Below are 25147 nucleotides of genomic sequence, written 5' to 3' on the forward strand. Positions count from 1 at the left end.
TCAAACATATATAGCTTGCTTGTTCAGAAACTTGTCATGCTAGAGAAGGACAGACGAGAGAGAACTGTACAATCACTTCTTTCTAGAAAAGGAGAGAAGAGGGAAAAAACACACAGGATTGATTTTGCTATTAAAAATAAATGTCAGCCATCTAGATGATATACCAGCTGGAATCAACAAGTCTCTTTATGCTTGAAGATAACGAAGAAGCAATTAACTACATTCTCCAATTCTGGATGCTGATGACAACAATGTTCCAAGAGAAGACAAAGTAATTCTTGTTTTTGAAGATTCAATGCAGGTGCAGGCTGTGATTCAAACACACTGGCAAGCATTACCAGGAAGAAAGGTCTTAGAAAATTAAACTAAAATGGAATTTGCACTGACAAAGTGTTTTGATTCATCAGCAAATGCAAATTTCTTGATTACAAAAAACAAACTTAACTGATACTCTTTGGAAAATTAATACATTCACTGACTGTATTTAAAAAAAATTAAAGAAATATTTCAAAAAATTACAAAAGGTTTTTTTTCCTGTTACATAAATAACTTCCTCATCCCAAAGAGCATTACATGATTTATCAACATTCCCTTATATGAATAATTTTTTGAAGGAAATTAAACATCTGTTTAAGATAATAAGAGTACAATACAGGCAACTCTCATTATACACAGGGATTGTGTTCTCAAGAGCTGCCACGTATATTGAAAACATGTAAACAAAAGGTTCATAACATGGGATAATAGAGGTCGTATTCCCAAACAAGTGAAATCCCTATCTTTCAAGATTAATTTTATCAAAAGTGCACCTATTTTTCATGCATATTAAGACATAAGAGTAGTAAATAACATATCTAGTATGTATAAAACGAATAACTCTTAAATTCTTTAATTTCAAGATTAATACATTATAACCATATCTTTAATCACATCTACTTTAGTCGGCATGCTAAAGTTGAAGGTTAAATGCTGCTTTTTCAAGAAGCTCTCAAATGAAGCCTGACTCGCAGTTTTCAATTTTTGAATGACATCCTTGTAGCATTTAAGGTAGTTTTCAATTTTCCTTTTGAACTCCTTACTTAGTCATATTTTTAGAAGACCATCATGACACAATCTAGCAGCTTAAAAGCTTGAGACATGGCCTTCATTATGAGAGTTCTTCGGCTCAACTTCCACAGGACTTGACTCGGATTCCTTATACGTGTGTAGAGGCTTAAGTGCTGTGAGGACATCATGTTGGAGGCTTAATGGATTTTTTTACAACACTCAAAAAGAATTAAAATAGAATTTAATACTTCCTATATTTCGTCCTAGTCACTAGGACATCTACGGGGATTACAAAAACAATTAATGTAACATATACACAAATAACAAAAAATACTAAGCCCAACCACGTGGGTGACACTAAAGTCCTATCTAGGTAGAGCGCCCTCTAAGGGCAGTAGTAGGTGGCCTGGAATGTAAGGTGGGACCTCTGGTGATGAGTGTTTCCCAAATCTTCGGAAGTTTAATGCAACCGTATTTATTGAGATTTGGTTGGTTTTTGAGAGCTGCTGCTGCTGCTTCTAAGAAAAGTCTCTCTTTCTTGAATTTGCTATGGTGGAGCATGGTGGTTTTCTTCCATGATACCCTGTGGGTGGTGTCCAAAACATGGTCAGCCAAGCCTGAATGGCCATAGTTGTGTTTGAAGATGTAAGACTTGTGTTCCTCTAGACGGATGGATGCTGATCTGCCTGTCTGTCCAAAGTACGCCAGCTTACAGGAACAGGGTACTTTGTAAACTCCAGGCAGAGAGAGAGGAGGGAGCTGATCTTTTGTAGAACGGATAAGGGTAGCAAGTTTGCGGTGGGGCTTATATGCTGTGTATAGGTTGTACTGTTTTAGTATCTTGGCTATTTTTTCGGATGTGCCACGGATGTAGGGTATGGTGATGGCATTTTTAAATTCTTGTTGACGAGAAGGATGGGGAATGGGAGAGGAGTTAATTATTTTTTTGATACTGCGATCGCTGTAGCCATTGGAGAGGAAAGTGCTGTGTATGTGGTTAAGCTCAGTAGTGAGGGCGGTTCCACTGGAACAAAGATTGTGGGCTCTCTTGGTAAGAGTTTTAATAATGCCATATTGTTGAGAGGGGTGGTGGTGGGAGAGTTTGTGAATGTATCTGCCTGTGTGTGTGGGTTTTCTGTATACGGTGAAGGTAAGTGTATCATTAGGCAGGCGTGTGACTAAGGTGTCTAGCAAGGGTAAACAATTGTTCTTTTCCTTTTCCATAGTGAACTGGATTCTTGGATGTAGATTATTGAGATGACTGAGGAAGGAGTCTAACGTGTCTGGGCCATGAGGCCAAATAGAGAACACATCATCTACATATCTTAGCCAGATAGAAGGTTTGAGTGGGGCTGAGTCTATGATTTTGTTGTTCCAAGAGAAATACCCAGAGTTAATGGCAAAGGAAAAGAGATCTAAGATGTCAGAGGGAAAAACGTTTTCTAAGAGAGATAAGGTGTCAATTAAGGGAATATTGGTCTGTTTCGTAACAGACATATTGGTAAACCAATATGTCTGTTACGAAATCTTCCATATTGGTGTCATATCTTCCAATATGACAGACATATTGGTAAGCTTTGATATCTCCTCTTTGTTGCAATTTCCAAATATTTCCAATGCATGAAACTAAGTTATAAGGATACAAATTTGACTAAAAAAAATTACTGTCCTATACAATATATCTTAAAATGTCCTACTGAATATGTCTTTAACTGAAGAATATGCACCAGTTTGGGGATATTTCAGAATAATATGAATGGTTGCAGTTATATCATAACATCCAAACTGTTTATTTTCTAAATATATATTAAAAAAAAAAACTTATAAAGAATTAATAATAACACATTACACACAATAAACGAATTCTTTCTCAGAAGATGCTAAATGTTTAGACTATTATACTTTTAAGAAAATACTAGGAGCTCAAAACCCCACTCAAGGATACCTGGCAAATTCTTCTTAACATGCTCAGACAACTTATTTATAGCTCATCAAATTTCACTTAAAAAATGCAGGATAATCTAAAAAAGGTAGCTGTCTTTAGACAAAAGGATATATCATATTAATCAAAATGCACACTAACATGCAGATTTCACTTAAATGACTTGAAATGTGGGAAGGATCTGCCCATCTCCATTAGTTATTCTTTTACACTTCCACCCCATGCACACATCTCCATGAAAATTACAATAAAATCATTCTAGAACAACATCACACTTTTTTTCTTTTTTTTTTAATTTCATGTTTGGTTCTTGTATATTTCATGAATTCGTTAAGTACAGATTTCAAGGCAGCCTTATAATATCCACCTTAATATTAGGCTATATGAGAGAGAGAGAAGTAATACAAAAAAAAATAATAATAATAATAATAAATGGCTAGCCCTAACTTAGCAAAATATAAAAAGCAAGTTTCAAAGATACAAGCACCATATATACTAAGATAAAACATAAAATAAATAAATAATAATAAATCTAACCTTTATTAAAATCCAGATAAACAGTGTCTTCTTCACTATCAATACGTTCTGTAAAATGAAGTAAAAGAAACAACAAATTTGCATTTCAGCATATAAACATGAATATCTCTAATACTACCCACCACACCTTATCTACTCATATTAACATAAAAAATGAATAAATCCAGCAGGAAAAAAATTTGTGGTTTAAATCAATAATGTGAAAGTGCAGTACATATGAATATACTAACGATAGTTTCTGCCTAGTGACTTATTCATAATATGTTTTACCCATATTCAATAAAAATAATAATAATAGTACTCCCTCAAATTACATGACCAATGCAGAATTCTTTTGATCACTCATTCAAGTAAAATTATAGAACACAGACAGAGAAACTGCAGGTGCTACCTGCTCTGTCTCACACACACACATTTCACTTTGCACAAATAGCTTTCAATAACAATTCATTGCTGTAAGTTTTTTCCGATTTTGTTGGGTCTCCACTGAACTGATGCTTGGTGTTTTCATCCATTATCATAAAGCAATTCACTTTACTTGTCCTGCAAAGAGAAAAAGACGGTATTGTCCTGTTTATTTTATTCAATACCCTTTCTAACTTATTGTATTAGCAGTAAATTTGCTGCTTCTTGTATTACTATAATAAAAAAAAATGTACAGCTGGCTTGCTACATATACACCTCCAAATCAAAAAATTAGAATAATCAAAGAAAATGTGTTGAATGATTTGCAATTCTAATTTATTGCATAGAAAATAATTATTACCAAATATGAATTAGAATCATCTAAAGCTACATACTTCTTAGATCATGTATTCATGTAAACATATAAAAATGTAATATAAATTATAAATAATGTAATATAAATATAAAAATGTAATATACGAAAACTATTATTTAAAAACATTCATAAAACTAGAATAATTTTTAGCATGGATACAACAAAGTACTTTGTTGCATTCCCCCCCCCCTGCCCCTTAGATTTATGACCGTTCATAAATGGTTGGGCATATTACTTACTAGTGGTTCATTTTTTTTTTTTTTTAATCAAAGCATGCCCATATAGTTTGCAGACTAAAAACTAAAGACTAAAAGTTCATTTTTGTCTCCTGGGACAACTTCTTGGAGATGTTTCTTCATAATTCCCACAAATTCTGAATGGGATTTAAATCTGGTGAGTTTTCTGGCCAAGGAATTACATTATTTGCTTCTTTGAGCCATCTAGTAGTTGCCTTGGAAGTGTGACATGAAGCTGAATCTTGCTGAAAAAGGAAATTGCATTCACATAAATTTTACGATGCCAGTAACAAAGTGCTCAAGAATTTCTTGGGAGACTTTGGAATTGAGTCTTTCATACAAATATATCCTGGACCCTCTGTGGTCATACAAGCCCACCATGACAGAGGCTGCAAATTTCACCTAATGTTTCATGCATTCTTTATCAAATGCTTCTTGCTTAAGATGCCAAAGACATATCTCTTGATGACCATGGGACACACAAAACATCCTTTCATCGTTAAAAGATACTTTTTTTCCCAGTCCTCTTTACCCCACAAGTCTTTGCTTATAGCATCACACTCTAGCTGCCTTTTGCTTGGAAGTCCTAAGCGGCTTCGTCTTAGGCACAAGTGATTTAAAACCTAATTTGTGAAGTCATCTCAACATCGTAGATTTAGACACATTCACACCTAGTTCTTTCCATCTCTTGTGAAAATACCTTACACTTCGGAAGCAGTTTTTCTTCATGATATTCTTCAATCTCCTCTCATCTCTTGATGTAGTTATTACCTTTTGACCACCATTGCTGCAATTATTTTGAAAACTCCAGTTATTAGAATACTGTATCAATACTCTACTCATGCTTTCTTAAGAACACTTCAATTCCTTAGCTATAAACTGTTGAGTTTGGCCTTCTTTGTGTAGAGACACCATACGAAACTTGTTAGCATCCAATGTCACTTGTTTGACCCACGTTTAGCAAATGATTAACTGAAATCCACACACAAATCTCACACGTCAGTCCCACAGCTACTGAAATATATGCTATTTCTATGCTCTCCGCAAAACCAAGTTGAAAAATTATTCTAAGTTTGTGAATCTTCTGTTTTCAAATAATGGTTTTCTTATGATTTATATTACATTTTTATGTGTTTACATGATTATATAATCTACAAAGTATGTAAATTTAGATGATGCTAATTCATATTTGGTAATAATTATTTTCTATGAAATAAATTAGAATTGCAAATCATTCATCACATTTTCTTCGATTATTCTAATTTTTTTATTCAGAGGTATATAATGGACTGTTTTTAATGTTCAGTTACTTTAAATTAATAGTTTGCTTAATTTCACTACTGATTTATTAACTTCCATGGCTTCCCCCCCCCATGTTCTCTCCCCACCTTCCATATAACAAAAAATTTCATCAGATGATATCCTATAACACAATTCAAAAGTTTATAAACCTCTATCATATCATCTTTCTTTTTCCTGTTAACCAGAGTCTGCAATCCACATACAAGCAATCTGTCCTCATAATCTGGATATAATCTTTGTATCCTTTGCACAGCTTCTTTATCCCCTTGGAACTGGGGAGACCAAGTCTGCACACAATAATCCAGGTGTGGTCTTATCAAGCCTTATGAAGAGACAAAATGACTTCCTTATCGTTTCTTGTCAAGGTTTGCTTCATTGTAATTATCCTCTGGGTTATATTTGCAACTTTTGCTATGTGACCTTTGAACTTATATATGCAATCTATTTGGTCTTGTTCTAGAATTTTCTCTTTTCCCTCCTCAGACATACTTAAAAGGTCTGAACCTAAAGTATATTTTTCCACCCCTTTGCACACATACATAACCATGTTCAATACTTTCACACACATTTTTCCCATTCCTCTCTTGATGATCTAGTTTTTCTGACTCTTTGTATTAGATCTCATACCAGGAAGTAATTTCTCCAGGCTCCTGATGCCAAATGAATTCAAGTGCAGGCCATCCTTCTTATACAAGTATTTTCTGCCATCAAACACACTCCACACATCGAAAAACTCGCATCCATTTCTTCTACACAGCCTGCAAGCGAAATCATTTGCTATCATAATAATATTATTATTAGCTATCATTATTAACAAAACTATCCATAATATTGTTTTCTATAGATATTACAGACAAATCTGTTAAATGTTCTTGGGTTATTATTCATCGTAAATAATTTTCAATTATTTTGAGTTTTGAGAAACTTCTTTCCTGTGATGCCACTGATACTAGTAAAGTTAGATAAATTCTTAAAAGGACTGAAATATTCAGAAACATATCAAGTAAATTGTTCTCATATGCAAAGTTCAACAAATTATGAGGTAATATATATATATATTTTTTTTTTATGAAACAACGTAAAGTCTTGAGTTCCTCAAAGAGGACATTGCCATCAATATCACGATCATTTGGATTTTTATTGTTGCTTAATTTCAAGTGTAAATTTTCACAATGTTTTAAGATATCTTCTGCCTTCCATTGTTTCAATGCATTGACATCATGGATGATTTTAAATATTTCATTATTTTCCTTTAACATAAACCTTTCAATTAGAGATTGTCTAATATCGTGAAAAAGAAGTGTATTTTAAAATATCTTTTGCACTAGAGATTCATCATTCGCTTCATAACCAAATATTCCTTTCTTTTTTTCTTTTTCAAATATCAGGAAAAACTGGTTCTACATTTAAAATAACTGCCATCTTCTTTGCAGAATTAGTAACACTTTCAAAATTTTGATCTGTTTCATAATCTGTTAATTCTTTTGTAATTTGTTCAACACATTCATTAACTGTTTGTATATTATATGAAAGGTTTTCCATCATTTTACCAAGGATGTTAATTTTAGTTAAAATATCATGCCATATAATAATTGAACAAAGAAGTTTAAATGACGTAATTTTTAAAACAAGATTATTAGCTTGTGCTCTTGATTCGATATCTTTAGTTGTGCCTTATTTCCAAGAGGGCTTGATACATTTCATGTATGTTAATTTTAAGGGGCTTTATCGCTTCTATACGGCTTTCCCATCTTGCATATGACAACGGTTTTAAAGTTAAATTTTGAATATGAGAATTCAACATAGCCAATCGCTTAGTAGAAGTGGAAAAACAATTGTACAATTCTTGAACAATGCAAAAAAATCAACTGTTTCAAAAGATAATTTTGCCACATCATAAACTATTAAATTTAATGACTGTGTAGAACATGGAACAAAGAAAGCTCTAGAATTTGTTTCAATATTTTTTTTTTGCTGAAGCCTGTTATGTTTACCATGCATATTATTATACATATAATCAATCAAAATGCTGCCCCTTTAATTTGCCACCTTAGTGCAGTGAATGACCTGCACACCTAAACGCAACAGCCCTGATGATATTACTTAGTATATCAAACTGTGTCACAATTTTATAGATATAAAGAAGGCCTTCAATTCATTATGGCATGAGACATTCTCGAGAATACTGAATCAGTATGGAAAGATAATAAAATAGTACACCTCATTGAAATGCCAGCCTTGTTAGCATATCCGCTCTCCAGCCAAAAGGCTGCAGGTTCAAATCCTGCCATGGGCATGGATGTTTGTGATCGTCTGTGAAAATACTAGTGGTGGTGCTGGTGGGTGGTAGATGGCGTTGGTGTAGTTGTGGTTAGTTGTTATTGGTGGAGACAGTTGTAGAGTAGGTGCCCTCCCTCGATGAATCTTTGGACTCCCTGGAGGTGTCACGTAATAATAAAACTTTTTACCATTCCTCAGAAATATTAACAGAAATCAATGGCAACTATAACAAGTCTTAAAATGGAAAGTGGTATGCATCAAGGCTGCATACTTTAGCCAATGTATAATAAACTTAGCCTTGGTAAACAGTGGTATTGGAATTCCAGTTGGTGGCAAAAAAAAAAAAATCATTAATCTCAGATTCGCCAATGGCAGAGAATGAACATCAGTTACAAAAATTAACAGACAGTTTCGCACTCAGTGATTATGCATTAAAAATCAGCATTAACAAATTAAAAACTGTCTTCAGGCAATAAGCCTAAAACTTGGGAAGCATACAACACTAAGATGGCCAAAACATAATATTAAAGCACTCATCGCTAAAGCAACTGTTGCCTTCAGAGATCATAACCACTTTGGAAGGAGAATAAAATTCACCTAACTACAAGACTACCTCATCGATATCCTTGTTAATCTGTCTTACTATATGGATGTCAGAGTTGGACATTGCTAAAGGACTACTGGCCTTCAAGATGAAGTGCAACAAAAAAATTTTAAATATATTATACATGACACTCCATTGCCAGAACAAAAAAATATCATCACTAAAATATGTCAAAAAAAAACAGTTGGCCAGGTCACCTAACTAGATCTGATAGTTAACCCAAAATAGCACTAAAGGGCATGACTTCTGGTAAAAATTATCTATCCCATAGAATCACCCAGATGATAATATTAGAAAATGAACTAATTCTTTGTTCTCCACCTTGTTAAAGAAATCCCAAGACAGAAACATAGGTGAAGTAAGGAAGTAAAGGCAGCCCTCGGGTTACACCACACTTCTCTTCCCGATAAAACATGTGTAAACCGAACCCAAATTTAATCGGAGGTACAAGGTTATGTTCAGCGCAGTCAAAAAATATGCACATGAAGTATGTATAACATTATTATATTTAAAGCTTTGATAATACATACATATATATTTGTTAAAATAAAATTATTAATAATGAAAACAAAACAAATTTATATACAAAAAATATGAAACTTCAAAAAGATATTACATATTTCTATGTTGAAGTTCCTGGTTTCGGATCACCTGCATTTTTTTTGAAAAAAGTCTCCAGCATTAACTGCCTAGATTTTCTTTTTCATTCTTTAAGGAGTTCAGTGTAAAGTCGAATAGATGTGATTACACTCCTTTTTACATTTGCACTCCATTCCCAATCATGGTCCATTTCGCAGAGTTCATCAATCAATGTCTCTATGCTGCAAGGATACGCTTTTTCTTTCTCTCCTTTGGATGTTGACTTAATTGTTCGGTTAATTCTTTTAAATCTTCATCGGAAAGCGGTTTATCATGGCTCTCTAAGACTTCTGTCACATCTTCTGCTGTAATATCGTACAATCCCACCTCTCGCCCAAGCTTGGTAATATCTTCAATAACATCCTCCTCTTCCTCTAATTCCTCAAAGTCATGCATAAGTGCTGGAAGAAGTTTTCGCCATGCTCCTTTTAAACACTTCGCTGACACTTCGTTCCAAGCTGCCTTGATGTTGGTTAATGCCCTTCAAAATATCGAATGACTGCAAATAGTCTTTAATAATTTTTCCTGAAGTGTCCAAGACTCTTACCATTTCTATAAATGTTATACAGGGGTAATAGGCTTTGAAGATTGATATAATCCCCTGATCCATCGATGTTGCTCCCAAACACAAAAGCGATGTTGTGTTTGGGGGCATACATCCAATGGTGTTCTTACTTCAGCAAGGTTTTGAGGATGTCCAGGGGCATTATCCAAGAGAAGCTATGCCTTGGCTGACAAATCATTTTCTATACAGAAGCAAAGCATGGTAGGACAAAAATAATTTGTGTACCAATCTATATAAATGTCCTGTGTAACCCAAGCTTTCTTGTTCCATTTCCAATAGACAGGCAGCACGGCTTTTATACCCTTGAAGGCACATGGTGTCTGTGAATGGTACACTAATATTGGTTTAAGCTTCAAAGTTCTGGAGACATTTGCACCCAACAAAAGCGTAAGTCTACCTTTTGCAGCTTTAAAATCTGGAGTGGAACGTTCTTCACAGGAAATGGTGTGTGATGGTAATTTTTTCCAGTAGAGCCCAGTCTCATCAACATTAAAAATGAGATCAGGAGGATAACTTCCTTGAAATTCTTTAGGAAAAGCAGCAGCTGCCGCAACATCTGCACTTGCCGCCTCACCACATAATTTGACACTGTGGCACTTACTTCGAGACTTAAATCTCATGAATCAACTTTTGCTTCCTAAAAATGTTTCTTTGCCTCCATCTGTCTTTTTAAGATCTCAAAAATTGTTTTTGCTTTCTCAGTTATAACAGCCTGTGTCAGAGGAATGTTTTTCTGATTCAAGTCATCCACCCATAATCATAATAATTTTTCCATAAAGTTTACCCCTGCTATAACTTACATGTTCTGCATTTAGTACTGCCGTAGATTGTTACACAGACTGTTTTATTCTATCTGCATTTTTCATAATTGTAGTAACAGTAGATGGAGGTAAGTTCATACTTCTACAGACATTAGCATGTGTCTGCCCATTTTCCATTCTTCGAATCACCTCCATCTTCTTTTCAAGTGTAATCGATTTCCACGCCTTCTTAACACCAAGTTCTGTGAACTTTTCTGCACTTCTTTTATCAGACATGGTATGTAATTACATACTTTTTCAATTTAAATACGTATGTATGTATGTAAAAAAAATTAAATAGAACAATTAGGTAGATTCAACAGTAAAACTAGGTTTGATACATATACGTCATAGTAGCTCGGTAAACACTCAAACACTAGAGTGCCTGCTAGCGTAGTTTCTCAATCAGACCACACTACAGTAAGAAAGCACATGCAGGCATCCACGGTTATTGTGACTCGCCGTTAATGGAACAGTCGTAAACTGAGGGCTGCCTATATATTGAAGAATCTCAATACAAATATGGCCATGGAATCTCAGCTATTACCAAAATATGCAAAGGAATTGCCAATGCCTCTGACTAGGTGTTTAGTTTAAATCTGAGCTCTGGTATAAAGTTCCAAGAAAGTAGGAGGGCAAACTGGTTTCACAGCATAAAGAGGGCTCCAAAGTATGATATAGATTTGGACAGATGGGACCAAAATCTGTATTGGACATCTATCCAATATAGATTCAGAAATGGGTAGATAAGAATATTATAATCTACAGATGACAGCATGGCTTTGTAACATGTAGATCATGTCTTAATAATTTCATCAGTTTTGAGAACACGACAACTGAGTTGGATAATGAGAATGCACAATGATACTTCATAAGGAATTTTGCAGAGGAATTTGTTTCTTTTTCCAATGTGTTTTCAAAGTTTATTTTTTCAATGTGCAACAGAGTTATGCAATGAAAAAACATGAATGGATATGAAGCTGGTGATTTCATATAAGTGTGGCTGATGAACATATACCAAAGAGCAGGATACAGAGAAGTCAGGCAACTAGAAGTGTATCACATGGCTCTGTACTTGGATGACTGTCGTTCAATTTGCACATAAATGATATAGGAAATGATGTGAAGGGAAATATTCAGTTGTTTGCTAGCGATGCTGTATTGGGTAGCATGATAATTAATCAAGGCAATGTACAGAGTTTGCATGATTTAAACAGGCTGATAGAATGTACAAAGTTAATGGATATCAGTTTAATATGGAAAAGCATAAAATTATGCATTTTGGAATGAAAGATCATGACCTGTTTAATACATTAGTTTTAGGAAACAGATGAAGCTAAGGATTTGAGACTGTTTATCAATAAGGAGCTGACGTACAGAGGCGATATTACAAAAGTGGCTAAAGTAGCTAAAACTTTGTTATTGAAGATCACTAACAAGCAGAGACAGGGAAGTTATCATTGAAAGATGTGTATATGCAGACATACAAATATATTGATTAAAATAAAACTTTATTTGCCAAATATTTCAACAGGCTAGCATGAACAAGGTCAAACGTTAACAAGGGATTTTTTAAAAACAATGAGCCACATGATGGTATAATGAACTCTGAGATGTGGACAAGATGTATTAAATGGATGTGTAGATGACGAAAAACTGATGGCTGATCTATGGTCAATGTCAATCATATGCAGTAGAGGACCCTATTTCTCAGATTTCTTATCAGTGATATATGATTAGTGTTGCTGTTATCTTTCTTCCAGAGCCAATAGTTACTCTGAAGTAGAAGAGGTGGGAACTCCTGAAACAGGAGTTCATTTACCTTTAAATAAAGGCAACCAGGAGAAGAATTTATTGACAGGAAGAAATGTAGCCACTAATTCTTAGCCTATACAATTCACTCATCTATTATCCAATTCCATCTGTCCAAATTTAGTTACCACCTTATCATGTGGCAATCAAAGGTCTTAGAAAAATCAAAGTAAACCACTGTATATGAATCTCCTTATTCAATGAAACTGTCACCCTGTTGTACGAGGGAGGAGGGAGACTGAAAAGTTCTGATAAACACTTAGAACAAAAATTATATTAAAGCAATTGATATAACCACAAGAAAGAGCATATCTTAAAACCCTTTAACCCCCCATGCTTCATCAAACTGTAATATTTTTTTCTTTTTTGTTTAGGACATATAAGAAGACATGTCAGAGGTTTTGAAGAAATTCGAAGACACAGAGGTGTGGGACGTCATCAAGTTTTTCATGCTGCAAGAAAAGTCTGCAAATGAAATTCAACAAACTTTGCGTGAGACTTTAGGGTACTGTGCTCCAGCATATCCAATAGTTGCCAGATGGATGCCAAGTTTAAAACTGGGCATCCTGAGATAACAGATACCCTCAGGACAGAAAGACCTTCCACAGCGATCATACCTGAAAACATTGATGTAGTGCATGCTATGATCCTTGATGATAGACAAATACCAGCCAAAACCATTGCAAAGACACGGGGAATATCCAGGGAATGAGTTGGGGTCATTATCCACCAACATCTGGACATGCAGAAGTTCTCAGCAAAGTGGGTCCAAAAATGTTTGATTGTTGATCAAAAGAGAAAACGTCTGCCGTCATCTCAAGAGATTTTGGGTCATTTTGAGAAATCAGATGCAAAATTTTTGGCTCATATTGTAACTACTGATGAAACATGACTTCATCACTATGACCCAGAGACACAAAGGCTCTCCATGGCCAAAGAAGTTCTGAACCAAAAAGTCAAGGTTCTGGCCATTGTCTTTTGGGTTATGGATGGTGTAATCCAAGTACCTCAAAAAAGATGAAACTGTTACAGAAGCAGTTTATTCAACAGCTCTCAAGGAATTGAAGGAGGTACTGAAGGAAAAATGCCACAGGAAACTGAGCAGGGGCTTGTTGCTTTTGCAGGACAATGCACACCTGCTCACACTGCCATGAATGCAACAGACAATACACAACTCGGGATTTTAATGTCTGCCTCACTCACCCTATTCGCCAGAACTGGCCTCATCTGACTATTTCCTATTCCAAAATTTACAACAGATGATGAAGTTATATCTGCAGCTGAGGACTGGTTTGTGCAAAGGAAAAACTTTTTTCTCAGAGGATTGCAAATGATGCAGCAGTGTGGTAACAAGTGCATAACAGTTTGTGGGAAATACGTAGAATAATGTGTAAGTTACATGGTTCTACCATAATTCCTTCATAGTGATTATCACAACTTTACAGCAAACACCCTCGTATATGAGCAGGATGCACATGATCTCATTTTAACAAACTCATGCAGACCATCCCAGAGAATACTGGTGTAATCAACACAATTCTGAATCCAGATAAGCAACTTCTCCACAATTTATCCATAACTCCAGACACACAAAGATTGACCTATAATTTGTAGCTTTTTTTATCACTGCTTTATGAAGTCAGACAATTGTACCTTCTTTCCCCCTCCTTTGGGTCTGACCTGTTAAATAAGATTTGTCTTAACTTGTTAAACAGGTTATGCCAAGGATGCATTTTACTCCCTGAAGCATTTCTTTAAAACACATGGCAATATGTTGTCCAGTCCTACTATCTTATTAACATCAGGTTTACTTAATTCCGCATAGACTATCTGTTCGCTCACCATCAGAACACTATACCCTCTACACCAGCGTTTCTTGAACTTTCTGAGCCTGCATAAATATATTTATTTTTTGCAAAACTATAGAAATTTTCATAAAAAATTATTGGAAAGGAATTATGGCAATGAACTATTACCCACAAGATATTTAATCAAGAAACCAAATGATAAATAATATTACAAATAATAAAGTAAGATAACTATTCTAAAAACAAGTCAATTTAATAAAAATTTGTATTTTCCACATTCAGGAAAGATTTTGTTTCAGAATCTTTAGTTATGTCTGTATGTTCTAGGTAGCCCCTTCTGATATTATAATTCATTTAAACATGCCTGCTTATGGTATTTCCTTATTAGAAGAAATTATTGAAACAACTAACCCCTTCAAGTTTTCACAGAACCCTAGGATTACAAAAATGTCACATTCATGAGGATGAAATATCCTGATAAACTGCTCAATGATGCTCTACAGTGGTTAGCAATCTATTATTTTCATCCACTATCAATATCACCTAACCACAATCACTTTGTCCTACTTGCCACATATCAAAATAATCTTCCAGGATTATTATGTTTTTTTTATTATTAAAAATAAATAAAATAACTAAATAAAAAACCTCACAAACAAGGAGCTATGGAGTGCTTTTTTTTCAGGCAGTACACAATGATACACAGTACCAGCACCTTTTTTCCTAAGTTTTTAAAAATTTGCGATTTATTGACAGCAAAATGTATTATAAATATTCCAATAGAATTTTCAGTTTTGATTACTCATAAGTTGGTACCCTGCTTTCCTGTTTCATAGGTTGGTATGCAACTGGAAACAGGAAGTTATGTTCACTTCCGATTGCTTCCAATGTCAGTTTATCAGTTCTATATTCACTCTGCAACAGGCAGGTGTTCACATGAGTTTTGAATTAATCTAAGGTTAAATTAGTGCAATGATTGTTCAAAATGAGTAAAATAAGTTACTTTATGCCAATGAGTAAAAAAAGGAAGGCTGAAGAAGCAGAAATTGTTGAATCTACTTGTGATCCTGTAAAACAGAAAACTAGCACCGAAAATACACTTGGTGAAGAGGATCATGAAACCAAGACCGAAGATCCACGTGGTCAAAAGGAAGCAGATTCTGATAATGATAGGCCCGAATGTCGGACACTTTTGCAGAAAAATTACTTCTGTGAGAGAAACGAGTGGCTGTATGTCAAGAATAAAATATTGGGCTGTAAAGTGTGTCGTGATGTCGGAAGTCTTGCTGTCTATAAACACATGGGAATGAAAATTTCAGCAGAGTGAGCAAATGGTAAAATCAGACATTTTGGAGAATCTTGCAAACAACAGTTAATGTCATTAAGAAAAACGATTTATGATCATAAGGAGAGTGCAGCGCACAAAGCATGCCAAAAAATAAAATCTGAAGCAAAAAACGAAACATTCGAGAAAGTTTTCCTAAAAACTTTGTCTCGTAATAAAGACGTAACAGGAAAAGTGCTTCGAACCGCTTACAAAGTTGCGAGGAGAAATCAATCATTTAAGAACTTTGAAGATGAAAATAAATTTACAGGAACTTAATAGCCTAGACATGGGATATATTCTTCATTCTGCAAATGCTTGCATTAATATTGTAAGCCTTATCGCAAATGAAATGAGAAACATTATTAGACAATATAGTGAACTCCAGGGACAAAATATCGTTACTTATTGATGAATCAACAACCGTGAGTAACACAACAACATTGATTGTTATTGTTCATGTAGTTCTTCCTGAACTTTCTGCTCCTGTGAGTCTTTTCCTAGGTTTCATTGAATTATCAGATGTAACTGATACAGGAATTCTAAATTCTTTAATTAGTCATCTTGAGTGTTTAGGATTATCTGAAGATTACTTAAAGGATTATTTATTGTCTGTAACTTGTGATGGTGCAGCCGTGTTGTTTGGTGTGTGTGATGGTGTAAGGAGACTAATGCAAGATAAGTTTTCTAGTGTTATTTTTTGGCATTGTGCTAGCCATTGTCTAGAATTGTCTGGTAGTGACACAGTGAACAATGTTGCAGGAGTGAATCACTTTAATAAGAGTTTCATTGACAAACTTTATGTGACTTATCATGCTCCACTTAAGAATGCTAGGGAACTACAGGAACATGCAGTGACTCTAGAACTTCAACTTCATAAAATTGGCAGAATTTTAAGCACTTGCTGGGTTGCAACCAGCTTTTGCACTGTTTCTGCAGTGTGGCAAGACTCTGAAGTCCTCGTCCATCACTTTCTGGAGGCAAAAGAACACAGCAGAAGAAACAAAACAGATCACTTTCTTTATGAGAGCCTTTTAAGAAAAATAACGTCATGCGAGTTTCTTGATTTGGGCCTTATGTGTGATGCTCTCCAAGAACTTAATGAACTAAGTGTAGATTTACAAGAGGAATATTGACTTATACAAAGCAGACAGGAAGATAAAGAATATCTTCCTGTCTGCTTCAAAAAATTGAACAGAATTTCAATTTTTTGAAGAAAAAAATTAAAATTCCCGGTCCATACTACAGAAGTTCTCTTCAAAGTCAGAAGAACATGAAGTTCAAAGGGATCGAGCTCCACAAAAATGAAAGACACAGTCCTGCAATAAGTTCATCTGCTTTCTATAAAATTCTAAAAGAAGCTGTTGGAAAGCTTCTGCTGAAGGAAATGATGCTGATTTGCCTGAATGTGCTAAGATTTTAGATTCCAAGTATTGGCCAGAAAATTCTGGGAAGCATCTGACATTTGGTGAAGCTGAAATTAAAAAGTTAGCATGCAAATTTCACTTAAATAAAAGAGAAGCAGTTCGTGGTTTCCGCAAATATCTTCAAGAAAATAAAGTCCCGGACATACCACTTCCTCTAAACACACTTTGGGCACAATTGCAATATCTTCCAGTGAATGTGAAAGGGGTTCCTCTCAGATGAATCTTATAGTAACTTCATCTAGGTCATCTCTGCTTGTACGGACAACTTCTGCACTGATGTTCATCAGGATAGTAGGACCTCCTCTCAATCAGTTCAACCCTAGCAAATATGAAGACTCATAGCCGCTCCGAGGTCATCATTCTGCAGTTGATACCAAAAGCAAGAAGCGATTTAGAGATGACGAGAGTATATCGGAGGATATGTTAAAAGTGTGGAAGTTGCTGTAATAACATCTTCATGGTGAGTACCGGAACCTTTTTTGACAGAAAAAAAGCACTGGAGCTTTGTAAGCTCATCCCAAGAAGGCTTTTACAAAAATCCATGTCCACAGTGTGATTCAAACCCATTTTCTACCTTCACAAAAGCTCATTTTTCTAGACCACTACTGTCCTCAATATCCAAAACACAACTAATTTCATCCTCAGAACCTGCACTACATCTGAAACAACAGCCTCTACTTACATCATTCGGAAAAAAAAGAAAAAAAAACCAAGGCTAAACTCCATAAAAGAACAACAATAAACCTCCATTCCCAACAAGATTATACATACATGATAACTCTACCATACATTAAAGGTATAACAGATTGACGGGGCTTGCTCCTAAAACACAAAATTAGAACAGTCTGAAAACCTCTGAACAATTTTTCCACTTTCCTGAGTCAAATCAAGGACCACTACCGGAATCCTCTCTCCTCGGGTGTCTACAGTATCCCTCTATCAATGTGGAACCTAGTATTTCAGACAGACAGAACACCTTCCATGGGTAACCTAAAAGTAGACTGGAACAACATGCCTTGGATATAAAAAAGGTATATTCAATATACACAGTGCAAAGATCATTTCATGAAAGAAAGCCAGGATAATACACAAGTCCCAATTTAAATCACAGGAATTGTTCCTGGAAGCAGTCCAAGTACTATAGAAAAGGCCACTATGTTACAGTTATGTACAATATACAACCTCTGCAGATCAAGCGAACCTTGCCTTCTCAATGTGTGGCCTGTTTCCACCAAAGGAGCCCTGCATCATTTTTGCAATAAAAGTACAGTTGACCCATGAGCAACAACAGTTTGAACTGCATGGGTCCACTTATATACTGATTTTTTTCAATAAATACACTGGAAAATGTTTTAGAGATTTGCAACAATTTGAAGAAAACTCGCAGACAAACCACATAGTCAAGAAATATCGAAAAAATTAAGAAAAAATTACGTATGTCATGAATACATAAAATTTATGTAGATACTAGTCTATTTTATTATTTACTACCGTAAAATATACACAAATCTCTATTATAAAAAAGTTAAAATTTATCAAAACATACAAACACTCAAACATGTACATGGTGCCATTTGCAGTCAAGAGAAATGTAAACAAACATAAAGATGCAGTATTAAATCATAACTGCATAATAACTTATTAATCAGTTAGTATAAAATAAAAATTTTATAACAATTCATTCATTAGGAGAGTGTTTCTCAAAGTGTGGTATGCGTACCCCTGGAGGTACGCGAAAGGTCATTAGGGGGTACGTAGCAATTTTCAGCTATGCATAATTAAAGGAGTCAAAAACAAACTGCAATTAGAGACAACCTCGATAAAACGGCACTAACTAATAAATCAGATCTGCTCTCCAACAGAAAAACTGCTATATAGATCAAGCAAAACCATATGTTGCCAGTGGAAACATATGGTTTTACTTGACACCACCCTCATCATTAACATGTTAAAACTAAGAAATATATAGCGAATGTGCATTTTTGAAAATTATGGAGACAACTGCCGTGTTTGAATAAAAACTTTAGTTTAATATAACTAAAATCTACATTCGATGTTTCGACCTTTATGTCAAGGTTATCATCTGGAGCATACAACTATACACAGAGAACAAGCTACACTACAATCAAACTGGTTTGTTAAAGACACTGACCAACCACTACAACAACTGTTGGCCTGACCTCTGGTGGGGGAAAAAAAAAAAAAATTACATCAAAGCTAGAGTCCTATTATTAGTGTTATCTGTTGGTTGTAGAAATACATTGGGCACAACAACAAGTATCTATCTAGATACATATATTAACATCATGTACACATACCAGCCAGTTGGTATGGAATGGTTTCTAATACTAGCTGAGGATTAGCTAGAGTCCTGACTTATGCTGGATCTTATATATTAGGTAGGCTGAATGTGTGCCATCCAGATCCCTGGAATTTTCATGCCATCTTTGTTGTTGATATTTGGGTGGTTTATCAGGATTTCGCAGGCTTCCTTAAATTTCCTTTCGTACCAGGTTTTTGTGCGATGTAAAGAGCAGGTGCTTTTCCAGTTGATTTGGTGTAAGGTGTTGAGAGTGCATGGTCTGAGAGGCCTGCTTCACCATAATGGTTATATTTAATATAACCATATTTAATATAAATATAACCATTATGGTGAAGCAGGCCTCTCAGACCACTCACTTAACCATATAACCATAACCATATTTAATATAAATATAGCCATTATGGTGAAGCAGGCCTCTCAGACCACGCACTTACACCAAATCAACTGGAAAAGCACTTGCTCTTTACACCACACAAAAACTTGGTATGAAAGGAAATTTAAGGAAGCCTGCGAAATCCTGATAAACCACCCAAATATCAACAACAAAGATGGCATGAAATTTCCAAGGATCTGGATGGCACACATTCAGCCTACCTAATATATAAGATCCAGCATAAGTCAGGACTCTAGCCAATCCTCAGCTAGTATTAGAAACCATTCCATACCAACTGGCTGGAATGTGTACATGATGTTAATATATGTATATAGATAGATACTTGTTGTTGTGCCTAATGTATTTCTACAACCAACAGATAACACTAATAATAGGACTCTAGCATTGTGTATTTTTTTTTTTTTTCACCAGAGGTCAGGCCAATAATTGTTGTAGCAGTTGGTCAGTGTTTTTAACAAACCAGTTTGATTGTAGTGTAGCTTGTTTTCTGTGTATAGTTGTATGCTCCAGAAGATGACCTTGACATAAAGGTCGAAACATCAAATGTAGATTTTAGTTATATTAAACTAAAGTTTTTATTCAAACATGGTAGTTGTCTCCATAATTTTCAAAAATGCATTCGGATCACCGTGTAAGCATAAAAGGATATAGTGAATGTGTTTCAGATATTATGGAATTCGGTTGAAGGGAATAAGCATTTCAACTCAACTGCTGAAATGCTAATTTGTCTTTGGTTCACGTGACCTTTTGTTAATACCACACCAATCTTATGCAGCTCTTCGCTGCTCTACGTATCTCAAGTCTTGTAAATTACTGGTAATTATTGCTTGAAATAATGGGAAAGAAGATGACACTATTTGGGCAGATGACTTTGACGATGCACACAATGAAACTGTTCTCAATGCCAAAAGTGGTGATAGCGAATAGGAGCTTCTTGGTAAGTTGCACCATTTTCAGTTTTTTTCTGAAAACTTTAGTTTCCGAAAATTCCCGCACGTATCTCGCGACACGATTTTTAGCTTTAATTTTGGGAAAAAAAGTTAGAGTTATATTTGAGTAAATACAGTATTTTTTTTAGCTTTCAAATTCTTTTTTTAGCTTTCAAATTCGTTGATATTGCATCTGAATCAAATGAAATTGATAAGAGTGTGTTGTCCGACATCTCTAGAGAACCAAAATTTAAAAATAAATCATTTTTTGTTTACATGAACATATAAATTCAAATAAAATAGATAATTAATTTTAATATTTTAAATCAATGTATTAATTTTGATTAATTAATTTTTAATTAATTATTTTATTTATGCTAATTAATTATTGGATTTATTTTTAATTAATTAATTAGTGATACTTGATGATAATGAAAATTTAAGAAGGGGTACGTGGATATCTGAAGTTTGAGAAACGCTGCATTAGGGTATAGGCTAGGCTACCATGAAGCAATCATATCGATTACACCAGGTAACCATTAAGCAATCATATTGCTGCTTATTCATTATCAATGCATGAATTGCTATATCTGTAAATAAATATGAATTTCTTTTTCACGTTATCTTTTCATTTGTGATGTCTAGTGTTAGTAGAACAAAACATCATTTACAGTGCTTCTATCATATAAGACAATATTGATGCAGGTACTAAAAGACATAATTCATCTTGCAAACAGATGACATAAACTTACAGTATTGATAAATACAGTATAGTATTCTAAATGTATTTTCTTTTTATGATTTTCTTAATGACATTTTCTTTCTTGAGCTTACTTTATTGTAAGAATGCAATCTATAATACATATAAAATACAAAATATGTGTTAATCGACTGTTTATGTTATCGGTAAGGCTATCGGTAAGGCTTCCAGTCAACAACAGCCTATTAATAAAGTTTTTGGGGAGTCAAAAGTTATATGCAGATTTTCAACTGTGCAGAGGGGGTACCCCCTAACCCCCTGCATTGTTTAAGGGCCAACTGTATATCTTCCTAGTTGTAAGAAATACCAACAAATTTACCATCATGCTTACTGGGGGGGGGGGGGGGGGCTGAAGTAGCTGTTGATATGATTGGTTCCTAGAGCAAATGTTCTGTGTTCTGTCTGCCCATCAATGCTTCAACATGCAGTGTGAGTGATAACCCTCGAGGGCACAGCAATAAAGCAGTTAAGAAGGCTGGCCCAGATAGTGAAAAATGTAAAAAATGGTACTTTACCATTTTTGGACATCCTACTTATTAGAACATCTTCTGGTACCTTATCTACAAGCATCTTTCGAAAACCCACATTTACTGGCAGATACATTCACAAAAAGTCTGCGCACCACATGTCTCAAAAATTTGACATTCTTAAATCTCTAATTCATAGAGCACATAAAGTTTGCTCTTCCCCAATAATCTTACAATAAGAACTTTCCATCATTAAAATGTTAATGGAATCAAATGATTACAACTCCAATCAAATCCAACAGATACTTGACTCTTATGTTCCAACTCCTACAGTATCTTCAACAGTCTGCAGAGTTCCTATTCCATAAATTCCAGGAATCTCAGAACCTATAGGTAGAATTCTAAAAAAGTATCAATTAATTCCAACATATCCTATCAACAAAATTTCTTTTTTATTACCTTCTACAAAAGATAAACGATCTTCTCTATCTTTGGCTGGTGTTTACCAAATACCTTGCGAATGCGATGTCTCCTCTTTTGGACAAACTGGCCGTTCTTTGGAAAAAAGAATAAAAGAACATCAATATTATATTGATTATAACAAACCTCTGAAGTCTGGTCTGGCACAGCACAGTATTGACTCTACTCATAGTTTCCAGTGTGATAAAGCAGTTCTCCTCCATAGATGCAGATTCAAATATGAACACTTATTCAAAGAAAGTTGTGAAACTATCTTACACCGACCGAATTTAAATAGAAATGACTGTCTTTCTCTCTCAAAGATATGCGAGACTTTTATCTTATGTAAAAAACCATTTATCTTAATAGATTAAATTTGGCATCATCAAATTCCTACCATGTACTCTCAAGAGGTGTACAGGATATGATAGTACTACATGAAAAATTTACATCATTACTAACTTCCTATCTACAATTTTCCTCCAGATCAGCCTGCTAGTTGTCAAGATGCCAATATTATCAGATCTTATATTTCTGTCGTCTAAGGCACTTTGTACCCTATCAAACCACCTATATCTTGGTCTTCACTGGGTCGTTTTCCTGCCAACCTAGCAGAGAACACTTGTTTTGCCAATCTTTCCTCACCCAATCTGTTTAAATGACCATACCACCTGAGATTAGCTCTGCTAACACATTCCTGGATGCTGACAATGTTAAGTTCTTTCATAATATCCTCATTTTTAATATGATATTGCCATTGATGCCATCTGTTCACACCTATAATCTTTCTCAGGACTCTCATATCTGCAGTCTCTAGTCTTTGGTCAAGTGTTTTACTTCTGACCCAGCTCTCAGATCCATACGTTAAAACTAGTTTGAACACTGTCTTGTATACAGCTAATTTAGTGTTCTAATTTCTCTCTCTTATTCCATATGAATTTATTCAATTGACTTCCTACTATACCAGCTTTATTGATTCTGTTGTCTATTTCCATATTTAATTTAAAATTTTTACTAAAAATCGTGCCTAAGTAGGTGAAATGTTTTACTTGTTACGCAGGTTCTCTGTTCACAATGCAGTTGACATTTTCAACAATTCTACCTATTTTCATTCTTTGTCTTGTTATTGCTGACCTTCATACCATATCTATTACAACACTTATTCAATTTAGTGAAGGAATCTTGCAGACTTGTAGTGGATTTATTGATAAGTATAACATTATCTGCATATAGCAAAGAGCTGACATTAACATCTCCAATTTTGATATCATGTTTACTACCACTTTCCTTCGTAATGGGATCCATATAGATAATGAATAACAGAGGGGTATAATGTAAATTCTTGTCTCACTTCAGATTTAACATTATTTCTCCACTATTTGTTGTAAAGTGAAGATCTGATCCTGACAGCCTCTATTTGGCCGGAATCCAGCTTGTTCTTCACCAAGCTTTTCTACAATTCTTCTCAACCTTTTCTCAAGTATACTTGCATATATCTTACCAGGAACACTCAGTAGGGAAATACCTCTGTAATTCTCACATTCAGTTTTATTTCCATTTTTATACATGGGTACTATGAGAGAGTTCTACTCCATTCATCGGGAATTCGTACCTTTGTCCAGGACTTCTGAACTATACAGTGCAGCCACTGCAAGACAAGAGTAGATGATATTGCAAGACAATATCATCTACTCCTGCTGCCTTTCCACATTTCAAGCCTTTGATGGATTTTTCTACTTCAAGTATGGATATGTATTCCTGACTGTATGCCTGTTGAGTGTTTTTTACCACTGTACTATCACTGTTGTTTCATTTAGCAATTTATCGAAGTAATTCCTCCACACTTCAAAGATATCTTTTTCTCCGGTTTTCATGTCACCTTTATCATCTCTAACTCTTTTTACAGTACTCTTTCCTCCATTTCTAAGCTTCTTCAATAACCTCCAAAATATTTTGCCACCTTCTTGATATTTATTTTCTATGTTCTTGCCAAAGTCCTCCCATGAATTTTTGTTTAGATAGTTTTACACAGTGTTTAGCTTTCTTACATTTGTCTCTGTATTCTGTAAGAGCACAAGCTGATTTATTTGTCAGGAACTTTTGTTATGCTTTCTTCTTTTCCTTCACTGCCTCTTTAACTTCCTGTGTCCACCATGGAGTTCTGATTTTTCTATCCTTGCAGACAACCTCACCACATGCCTCTCTGGCTTTTCATTTTTTTTTTTAATAATCTTTGTGTATTTTAGTCTACAATTCACATCTGAGAGCTGCTCAACTTTTATTCGCTTTAAAACTTTCTTACATGCTATTCTTTTCAATATGAAATTCAATTTTATCCTGCTCAAGACTAAATAGTGATCACTTCCAATTTCAAATCCTCTGTACACTCTGGTGTCCTGCACAAGGGAGAAAACATCACCATCAACAATAACATAGTCAATGAGAGTGAATTTGTGCACATTTTTATGTTGGAACATGGTGTTAGTAATAACCAATCCATGTCCTGGGCAGAAATCCAACAAATATTTGCCATTATTATTAGTTTTGCTCTTTTTTCCAAATTTTCCCAATATATTTTTGTATGTCTGACAATCATTTCCTCCTCTGCTATTTAGATCCCCAACAAGGACCAACTTTTCCTTTTTCATTATGTCAGATGCTTTCTCTAAAGCATTAAAAAATTCCTCCATTTCTACCTTGGTAGAACCTTG

At 34.7% G+C, this 25147-nt stretch overlaps 1 protein-coding gene across 2 annotated transcripts in view; it reads right to left on the bottom strand.

Moving 5' to 3' along the window:
* Positions 1 to 25147, bottom strand: part of rictor (rapamycin-insensitive companion of Tor) — a 955009-nt gene that overhangs the window by 923795 nt on the left and 6067 nt on the right. For both annotated transcript variants that reach the window (XM_090406113.1, XM_090406114.1), the window contains exon 2: positions 3527 to 3574. In XM_090406113.1, the coding sequence (XP_090262239.1) occupies positions 3527 to 3574 (48 nt within the window). The remainder of the gene's footprint in view (positions 1 to 3526; positions 3575 to 25147) is intronic.

Source organism: Typopeltis vanoorti, chromosome 16 (assembly GCF_054136105.1).
Source record: "Typopeltis vanoorti isolate ZY-2024b chromosome 16, IOZ_Tvanoo_1.0, whole genome shotgun sequence".
Classification (NCBI taxonomy): domain Eukaryota; kingdom Metazoa; phylum Arthropoda; class Arachnida; order Uropygi; family Thelyphonidae; genus Typopeltis; species Typopeltis vanoorti.